The 11,341-nt window shown below is 32.7% G+C and overlaps 1 protein-coding gene across 1 annotated transcript in view; it reads right to left on the bottom strand.

Annotated features, from left to right (window-relative positions):
- The window catches only part of LOC116484756 (cilia- and flagella-associated protein 47-like), a 69,817-nt gene that overhangs the window by 18,294 nt on the left and 40,182 nt on the right, over window positions 1-11,341 (bottom strand). The window contains 2 exon segments of the mRNA XM_032179654.2: window positions 1,449-1,662; window positions 2,656-2,845. Of these exon segments, the coding sequence (XP_032035545.1) occupies window positions 1,449-1,662; window positions 2,656-2,845 (404 nt within the window).

Here is an 11,341-nt window from a genome sequence, read left to right as displayed (position 1 = left end):
ATGCATTAAAATGAAATAGAAATTACAATTATCAACAAGTAAATACACTATAAAACTTATTTCATTACTTAAAGTTACTAATTGCTAGCCAGAAAACATAAGGACTAAATACTGCCTTAACTATTAATATGAAAAAGAGTTCATTGAGAAAAATAATTATGGTCAGGAGATAAATAGTAAATACTTAGCCTTATTTTTAAAGTTCTGCTATTTTTAGATCATTTGATTAATACAGACAGACAGAAACAAAATGTTAATATTAAATTAACAGTATATATATAGATACATATATAGATACATAGATGTAGCTCTATATAGATGTGTATAACCTTAAGAAAGAGTTGAAAAAAGTACATAAAAAATTATTGCTAGAAGCCACCTCTGCAGGGTGGGAGTGAACAGAATGAGCCAGAGGAAAAAACAGAATTTTCTTTTCTATAATATGACAATTATTTAAAATGGAGTCTGAGTGGTTTTTATGTTTCTGTGTTTTATGGCACTAGTCAAGTAATAATTTTTAAAAAGGCTAATTTGGATGGAATTTGTAAAATAATAAGATAGACTATAGAAAAACCTGGACGTTTCCTATTGTAGATAATAAAACAATTATATCCTAAAAATCAAATGGTATTGCAAGAAAATGTCTGCAGAATTAGGTGAGCTTAATGACTAACCAAAGCTAAAAAGACAAGTGCAGAAAGACCAGAGCCATTATAAAGTTTAGATACTTTACTGGTAGCATACAAGCAGGCAGACAAAAAAAAAAAAAAAAAAAAAACTTACTTCAGTCTCAAATGTGTAAAATCTATTCCTGGGCACAGGGCCCAGATAAACATGTTAGGATGCCTGGTTCACTTCTCACTAACCAATGGAAAGTCAGTAATTTATTTGAGATTTGGATAAATATAAACTGAGGTTGAACACTTTTTATCATCCTAATTGGGGAGGTTTAAGTTCACTCTGTGGAAGATTATTAAAAATGTGCCTTTGAAGGGGTCAAAGATGACGATGATGAGGATGATGATGATGATGATGATGATAACCGTGATTGTTTTACACAATTTTATTTTATTTTTTAGCTTAAATAAACTCAAGCTTTCAACCATACTTAATAAACATTACTACTCTGAGGACCTGTTACATTTCCAAAGATGATTATTTGTATTATTATTCTATACTTGTCAATAGCATATTTTAAGAACATTTTATATACCATTCACTTCCAGGCAAGTACATATTGAGGTGAAAAGAGGTTCTAACCTAAAACAAACACAGTAGCATTCAACAACCAACTCACTCCATGTAAAAAAAATGAAAAGATAATTGCAGTTTTATTATTATTATTATCACAATCACTAGTGTTATACAGCAGGATCTGATGAAACTTCTGCATGTCACGTTGTCCATTATGCTTTTCCAAATTTCAAGGTTTTAATATTTCATGTTACCTGAAATGTTTATGATGGTCTTTAGACCTGATAGTTGCAGCTTGGTCATTGGGAAAGGCTAATAGCACATCCTTCACTGGCTCTTCACATGAGCGATGATTGTGAGTGCGTGTCATGGCTGATTGAAGCATTGCTACAGGTGCATAATTCTTGCATTTTGCCAAGTCTTTGACCACAAACTTCCCCGTGGGATTACGGATCGGAGGCAATATACCTTTTATAGAATTGAATATAAGTTTATAGATGGTATTTTTAATTTCAACTTTAAAAACAATAACCATGAATTAATTAATATACTAGATAATTGATTCTAACTTAAATGCTCAACTCCTAAACACATTTGGAAAATACAAATCATTAATAAAAAAGACCTACACAACACAATTTAGCAAAATAATAAAATATGAATAATAAAAATGCATATATAAAATATAAAATATGATAACTTGAAGGATTTAGGTTGACCCATATGAAACTAAATTTTTTGTTGGTCCAAAACAATTGAAAATCAGCAACTTCATATGGTTCAACATATAAAAGATAATGAGGAATTAGATAAAACAGTAGCAACAAGTAAATCCATGGAATAGTCAAAAACAGTTTATATTATAAACTCCCTCAACAACAAAACTAAGAAGAATGAAACATAAAAACCATGAAAATATTAAATAAACTGTATACATCAATAAACCAGTGCTACTCAAAGCACAATCCTCAGAATGGCAGTAATGGCAGTGTCAGCATCTACTGGGAACATTGTAAAAATGTGAGTCTTTGGGCCGTAACATGGACAAGCTTAATAATCATTGCTGGGATGTAAGCCAATGACATGTGTTTTAACAGGCCTTTTAGGTGATTTTGACGCATCTTAAAAGATGAGAACTCCTGGGTCAGACCACAGTATTTTATATATATATACACATATATATATATGGCACATTTTATATATATATAAAATATATATATTTATATACATATATATAATGTGCCATATATATGTATATATATATGTGTGTGTGTATATATATATGTGTATATATATATATATGTCTTTAGACCTGATAGTTGCAGCTCGGTCACTGGGAAATGCTAACAGCACTTCTTACACATATATGTGCGTGTGTAATTAAGCAATTAATATATTAAAATAATCTTAAATTAACAACAATAACAACAAAGCCAGGTGGGCATTACACAGTTAGCATACCGGGATCAGATTTCATCACAACTTTCTTGGTAGAAGCTTTGCAGGTGCTGTTGAAAACTAAATATACGTGATGGAAAGATTTTACCGATAAAGATTGCAAATCTTCTTCTGCCACTAAACCAATAATCTCTATCATCTGCTTCACTCTGAAGACTCCAAGTTGATGTGGAACAAATGAACACATCACATCCTTAAAAAAAAAAAAAAGATGAAAAGAACCAATAATAAATTGGTAGAAAAAAAGTTAAAAGTAAATCTAAAAAAAAAAGTTAATAAAATTTCAAGGGAAGCTAGTTCATAATGGTAATATGAAAGTACTTCAGAAATATACAGCATTGACAAGCTTTTAAAATATTCCTTACTGGAAAATTATTTAAGAAAAATTAAACATAGTACCAAAGCAAATTCAGAATGGTGGATTAAGGACTTGCAAAAACCTACTTCTCCAGAAAAGGAAAGAGAACACTGGCAATAAAAATTGTCAAAATGTAGTCCTTTCAGATATTTGAAGATTACCTAAAGGCTCACAAAAATCCAAGGAGTATTTACTTAAAGAAAAAAGGTTGAATCTCTGAAGGAATAGAAGACTGTGCCATTTTTACTTGATGTAATCCCATTCTTTAAAATTCAGCTTTGTGGTCTCCTTGAAAAACAACAGCCTTGCAACTGTGTGTGAAAACCATTAGCCTAGTAGCCAAAAGAGGGAAAAGAATGAGTTTGGAACACTCCAAACGCCTCACTAGCAGAGAGATGTACATATTTGTTTTGTCTCACATGATTCAGAGTTCACTCTGTGTGCACAATTCTCTCTCCAGGGTTCTGTCAAATATATAGGTATGTATTACTCTGTGTATGCATATATGCAGCAATTTTTTAACTGCTCAGTAACTTGAGGTGGCATTACCATTTAAGGCTAAAAGAAAGCTATTCATAAATAAATGCACAAATAGAAAAATCTAAAAATCACTTGGGAACAAGATATTCAGATGGTATTTGAAAAGCTCTGAAATATTCCTGGGAACCTAGATTGTGACACACATCTGCAGGACTGTGTATATTCCCAGAAAAGATTTAAGAAAGTTCTCATGTCTCATCTATGGCTGAATTTAAGGCTCTTTACAAGGAAGAATTAAAGACTAGAAAGAGTTGTAAACTACTTGACAGAATATCAAAGACACGCCCCAGCATACTTACTTATACAGAGGCTCTTGATATAGGCTGTGAGACTTATTGATTCAAGGAATTTAAGGGAACCTCTATCCAATCATTAGCTGAACACTAAATTAACTGAGTAGAGACTTTATTGGCTACACACAATAAAGAAAAAGCTTTCACGGAATTAGTCTAGAGAATCACTAAATAAACAAAACAACAACAAAAAAGCAACAATAAATACTGCGATGCTGATTTCCATAGTTGCCAAATTATATTATGTAAAATGCCCAGTTTTCAACACGAAAAAAATATGAGACACCCAAATAATCAGGAAAGTATGGCCAATACCTAGGAAAGCTGTAGTTCATAATGTCCCTATGGAAATCCAAATGGTGAACTTATTAGACAAACATAAGTTAACTATTATAAATATTTTCAAAGAACTGAAGGGAAACAGGTCAAAAGAATTAAAGGAAGTATGTGAACAATGTCTCACAAAATACACAATTTCAATAAAGTGTGGAAATTATAAAAAAGAACAAATAAATGTTCAGGAATTGAAGAGTAATGTAACTAAAATCTTAAATTTATGTAAGGGACTCAATGGCAGATTTGAACTGGCAGAAAAACTAACCAATGAAATTGAAGACAAGACATTTGAAACTATTCACATTGAAGAGAGATACATAAGGATGAAGAATAAAGAACAGAGTCTCAGAGACTTTGGGGACACCATCAAGCATAGTCACATATGTATGATGGGAGTCTAAAAGGGAGAAGAGAGAAAGAAAAGGTCAGAAAAAATATTTGAAGAAATAATAGATGAAAAGTTCAAAAACTTGATTAAAGACAATCTACATATCAAAGAAACTCAACAAAACCCAAGCAGGGTAAATCAAATAGATCCACACCTAAACACAACAAAGTCAAACTATCAAAAACCAATGACAGAGAATCTTGAAAAACTGCAAGAAGAAAGGTAATTATCACATGAGAAGGATTCTTTAGAAATGAACAGCTAACTTCTCACTGGAAACACTGAAGGCAAAAAGGCAGTGGAGAGGTGTGTTCCAATATTGAAGGAAAAAGACTGTACATGCAAAATTCTATAACTAGCAAAACTATCATTCAAAACTGAAGTATAAATTAAGACATTTCCAGATAAATATAAATGAAGAGAATGTATCATTAGTAGATTTGCATCACAAAACTATAAAGGGAATTCTTCACAACGAAGTAAAAGGACACTTGATAGTAACTCAAATTCAGACAAGGAAATTAAGAGCACAGGCAAATGTAACTACCTACATAGATAAATATAACAGTATAAACGTACTTTTGTTTGCAATGCTTTCCTGCTCCTATCTGATTTAAAAAGCAATGCATACAGAAATAAGTATTAGAGTATGGATGAGCTTTTAAAGAATAAGCACATATTATTTGTATGACAAGAATAGCACAAAGAGGAGACAAGAACCATAATTTTATTGGAGCAAAGTTTTTGTATACTATACAAATTAAGTTGACATTAACGTGAATGAGACTGTTTTATGTTAAAGATGTTAAATGTAACCCAAAGGGCAGCCACTAAGAAAATTAAATGTTTTTAAAGTTTTGTAAAATAAATAATGACGAAATTAAAATGGTATATTATAAAATATCTATTTAGTACAAAATAAAGCAGTAATGAAATAATAGAAAACTAGGAGGATATGTAATTATAGAAAACAAATAGAAAAATAGCAAATGCAAAGCCTATGTTACTAGTAGTTAACATTACATATGAATGGATTGGCACACATTTACCTATGTAATAAACCTGCACATCCTGCACACATACCCCAGAATTTGAAATAAAAATTAAAATTTTTGAAAGAAGTAAATGGATTTTGTTTACATTTCTTTCCCCCAGCTCTATTAAGGTACAATTAATAATTAAAAATTGTTTGTATACAAATATATAGTAAATATATAGTATTTAATATGTAATTTTGATGTAATTTTGAAACAATTAAATAAAGCTAAATAATATATCCTTACTGTTTTGTGGTGAAAATATTTATACCCTCTTATTAACCATAGTCGCCATTCTGTACGATAGACTCCCAGAACTTATTCATTCTGTCTAACTGAAATTTTGTATTCTGTGATTGACATCTCCTTATTCGCCATCCACTGCCCCTGGCAACCACAATTCTACTATCTGCTTCCATGAGTTCAACTTTAATTCCACATATAAGTGTAGCCACGCAGTATTTGTCTTTCTGAGTATGTCTTATTTCACTTAGCATAACATCCTCCAAGTTCATCCATGTTTCGCAAATGACAAGATTTCCTTATTTTTTTTAAGACTGTATAGTATTTATACACATACACACACACACCACATTTTATTTATCCAAGGTGAATGAAATCATCATGTTGAAGAGATATCTTCACTCTCATGTTAACTGCAGCATCATTCTATAGCCAAAATACGCAATCAACCTAAGTGTTCATCGATAGATAAATGGATACACATAAATGGATTAAATTGTGCAGTCAAAAAGCAGAGATTGGTGGAGTAGGCAAAAACACATAATCTATATATTTCCCACAAGAGGTACACATTGTATACAAAGATACAAATAGGTTGACAGTGAAAGGATGGCAAAATCATATGTCATATGCAAACAATATCCAAAAGAGAGCAGGGTGCCTATACTAATCTAAGACAAAATAGATATTGATAGAAAAAGTTCTACATTGAAAAAAGAGCATTTTATAATGATAAAAGGGTCAAGGCATCAGGAATGTATATTATAATCATATATGCACCTAATAACATCAAAAAACTGACAAAAGTGAAGAAATAGGCAATTCAACTATAATAGTGGGAGACTTTGATATCCCACTTCCAATAATGATTAGAAAAACTAAGCATATGATCAACAAAGAACAGAGAACTGAAAAACATCATAAACCAATTAGACCCAAAATATACCTGTAGAACATTTTACCCAACTACAGTAGAATGCACATTTTTCCAAAGTACACATTCGCACTTTGAATGAAACATTTTAAATATAGACTATGTTAGTCTATGAAATAAGCCTCAATAATTTAAAAGGATTGAAATCTGTGCAGTATGTTTTCCGACCAAAATGCAATGAAATTAAAATCATTAAGAGAAGAAAATGTGAAAATTCACACATTTTGGAAATTAAGCAATACATGTCTAAATAACCAATAGATCAAAGAATAAAACGACAAGGGGAATTCAACATTATTTTGAGATGAAGAAAAACTAAAACACAACATACCAAAACATATGAAATGCAGAAAAAGCAGTGACAAGACAGAAATTTATGGTTATAAACAAATGTATTTTTTAAAAAGGACTTTAATCAATATTCTAACCATCCACCTTAGGAAATTAAAAAAAAGAACAAAGTAAATTCAAAGTGAGTAGAAGAAAAGGAATAATAAACACAAAAGCAGTAATAAATAATAAAGATAATAGAAAATGTTAGGAAAAAATCAACAGTCCTGAAACTATATCTTCGAAATGATTAACAACACTGAAAAAATTTTAACTAGACTTAATAAGCAAAAAAAGAGATGACTAACTTTGCTAAAATCAGGAATAAAAGAGAGGACATCACTACCAGCTTTACACCAGTAAAAAGAGGTATAAGATTATTTGATCAACAACTGAATGCCAACAAATCAGATAACCTAAATGGCATGGGCAAATTCTTATGAAGAGAAAGACATAAACTACTGAAACTGACCCAAGAGAAAATGGATAATGTGAATAGCCCCACAACAAATAAAGGGATTGAATTAATAGCCAAAAAATTTCTGACCAAGAAAATCCCAGGACAAAATGGCTTTGGTGGTAAATTCTACCAACCGTTTAAAGAATTAGTGCCAGTCCTTCACAAGCATTTACAAAAAATTTAAAAGAAGAGTGTACTTCTCAATTCATTCTGTGGCACTGGTTTTATTCTGATGCCAAATTCAAAAACATTTTTTAAAAATTTGCATTCCTATGTCCCTTATGAATATATATGCAAAAATCCTCAACAAAATACTATCAAACTGAAACCAGCAAAATGTAGAAAAGATTATATACTATGTACAAGTATGATTTCAAGTTTAACATCCATATGTCAATGTAATGCACAATCTTAATAGAATAAAGGACAAAACCACATTATCATTTTAATAGACACAGAAATAGTAGTTGACAAAATACACTTCCATAATAGAAACACACAACAAACTAGGAATAGAAGGGAACTCCCTCAAGTTTATAAAGGCAGTCAATGAAAAACTTATAGCTAACATCAAACTTGGTAAGAAACTAAATGATTTCCCCTTAGATCAGGAGCAAGACAAGATACCCCTTAGGCCTTTGCTCTTTAATATTGTACTAGAGGTTCTAGCTAGGACAAGTAGGTAAGAAAATAAGCTAATAAAATGAATCCAGATTAGAAAGAAAGATGTAAGATGACCTCCATTCACAGGTGACATGATCTTGTATCCCAAAGAATCCAACAAAAAACTACCAGAACTAATAAATGAGTTCAGCAAATTTGCAGAATACACGGTCAATACGCAGAAAACAAATGCACTTATATATACTCGCAATGAATAATCCAGAAATAAAACTAAGAATTCTATTTCATTTACATAGCATCAAATAAGGATAAAATATTTAGAAATAAATTTTTAAAATAATTGCAAGACTTGTACATTGAATACTATAAACATTATTAAAAGGCATTAAAGAAGACATAAATAAGTGTAAAGACATACAATCTTCTGGATCACAGGATGTAATATTGTTAAAATGGCAATATTCTCTAAATAGATTTACAAATTCAACATAATTCTTTTCAAAATTCCAGCTGTCTTTTTTTTTGCAGAAATTAACAAGCCAATGTTAAAGTTCATATGTATTTGCAAGCATCTCACATTAGGCAAAAATGTTCTTTAAAAAGAAAAAATTTAGAAGGCTCATATTTCCCAAATTCAAAAAGTACCATAAACCTGCAGTAATTACAGGCCTGGCACAGTGGCTCACACCTGTAATCCCAGCACTTTGGGAGGCTGAGGCGGGCGGATCACTTGAGGTCAGCAGCTTGAGACCAGCCTGGCCAACATGGTGAAGTACCTTGTCTCGCGAAAAAAAAAAAAAAAAAGCTACAGTAATTAATACATTGTAGTATTGACATAGGATAAATACAGATATGCAAAATAGAATTTTTAGTCTAGAAATCCTTATAGTCACGTTCAATTGTTTTTTATATATGTGACAACATTCTGTGATAACTTGACATCTCTATGAAAAAGAATACATTTCAACCTATAAATCATGCCATTTACAAAAAGTAACAAATAGATTTTTTTTTTTTTTTTGAGATGGAGTCTCGCTCTGTCACCCAGGCTGGAGTGCAGCCTGGGTGCGACCTTGGCTCACTGCAACCTCCGCCTCCCCGGTTCAAGTGATTCTCCTGCCTTAGCCTCCTGAGTAGCTGGGATTACGGGCCCACGCCACCACGCCCAGCTAATATTTGTATTTTTAGTAGAGATGGGGTTTCACCGCATTGGTCAGGCTGCTCTCGAACTCCTGATCTCGTGATCTGGCTGCCTCGGCCTCCCAAAGTGCTAGGATTACAGGCCTGAGCCACCATGCCCGGCCGACAAACAGATTTAAAAGTTTGAGCTTTTGGCTTAGGATTGACTTGGTGATGCGGGCTCTTTTTTGGTTCCATATGAACTTTAAAGTAGTTTTTTCCAATTCTGTGAAGAAAGTCATTGGTAGCTTGATGGGGACGGCATTGAATCTATAAATTACCTTGGGCAGTATGGCCATTTTCATGATATTGATTCTTCCTACCCATGAGCATGGAATGTTCTTCCATTTGTTTGTATCCTCTTTTATTTCATTGAGCAGTGGTTTGTAGTTCTCCTTGAAGAGGTCTTTTGCATCCCTTGTAAGTTGGATTCCCAGGTATTTTATTCTCTTTGAAACAATTGTGAATGGGAGTTCACTCATAATTTGGCTCTCTGTTTGTCTGTTATTGGTGTATAAGAATGCTTGTGATTTCTGTACATTGATTTTGTATCCTGAGACTTTGCTGAAGTTGCTTATCAGCTTAAGGAGATTTTCAGCTGAGACAATGGGGTTTTCTAGATATACTATCATGTCATCTGCAAACAGGGACAATTTGACTTCCTCTTTTCCTAATTGAATACCCTTTATTTCCTTCTCCTGCCTGATTGCCCTGGCCAGAACTTCCAACACTATGTTGAATAGGAGTGGTGAGAGAGGGTATCCCTGTCTTGTGCCAGTTTTCAAAGGGAATGCTTCCAGTTTTTGCCCATTCAGTATGATATTGGCTGTGCGTTTGTCATAGATAGCTCTTATTATTTTGAGATACGTCCCATCAATACCTAATTTATTGAGAGTTTTTAGCATGAAGCATTGTTGAATTTTGTCAAAGGCCTTTTCTGCATCTATTGAGATAATCATGTGGTTTTGGTCTTTGGTTCTGTTTATATGCTGGATTACATTTATTGATTTGCGTATATTGAACCAGCCTTGCATCCCAGGGATGAAGCCCACTTGATCATGGTGGATAAGCTTTTTGATGTGCTGCTGGATTCGGTTTGCCAGTATTTTATTGAGGATTTTTGCATCAATGTTCATCAAGGATATTGGTCTGAAATTCTCTTTTTTGGTTATGTCTCTGCCAGGTTTTGGTATCAGGACGATGCTGGCTTCATAAAATGTGTTAGGGAGGATTCCCTCTTTTTCTATCGATTGGAATAGTTTCAGAAGGAATGGTACCAGTTCCTCCTTGTACCTCTGGTAGAATTCAGCTGTGAATCCATCAGGTCCTGGACTCTTTTTGGTTGGTAAGCTATTGATTATTGCCACAATTTCAGAAGCTGTTATTGGTCTATTCAGAGATTCAACTTCTTCCTGGTTTAGTCTTGGGAGGGTGTATTTGTCGAGGAATTTATCCATTTCTTCTAGATTTTCTAGCTTATTTGCATAGAGGTGTTTGTAGTATTCTCTGATGGTAGATTGTATTTCTGTGGGATCGGTGGTGATATCCCCTTTTTCGTTTTTTATTGCATCTATTTGATTCTTCTCTCTTTTCTTCTTTATTAGTCTTGCTAGCGGTCCATCAATTTTGTTGATCTTTTCAAAAAACCAGCTCCTGGATTCATTAATTTTTTGAAGGGTTTTTTGTGTCTCTATTTCCTTCAGTTCTGCTCTGATTTTAGTTATTTCTAGCCTTCTGCTAGCTTTTGAATGTGTTTGCTCTTGCTTTTCTAGTTCTTTTAATTGTGATGTTAGGGTGTCAATTTTGGATCTTTCCTGCTTTCTCTTGTGGGCATTTAGTGCTATAAATTTCCCTCTACACACGGCTTTGAACGTGTCCCAGAGATTCTGGTATGTTGTGTCTTTGTTCTCGTTGGTTTCAAAGAACATCTTTATTTCTGCCTTCATTTCATTATGTACCCAGTAGTC

Source organism: Hylobates moloch, unplaced genomic scaffold, assembly GCF_009828535.3.
Source record: "Hylobates moloch isolate HMO894 unplaced genomic scaffold, HMol_V3 SCAFFOLD_16, whole genome shotgun sequence".
In the NCBI taxonomy this organism is placed as follows: Eukaryota; Metazoa; Chordata; class Mammalia; order Primates; family Hylobatidae; genus Hylobates; species Hylobates moloch.
The sequence above is the reverse complement of the archived record's forward strand: the minus strand, read 5'-3'. Positions and strand labels throughout refer to the sequence as shown.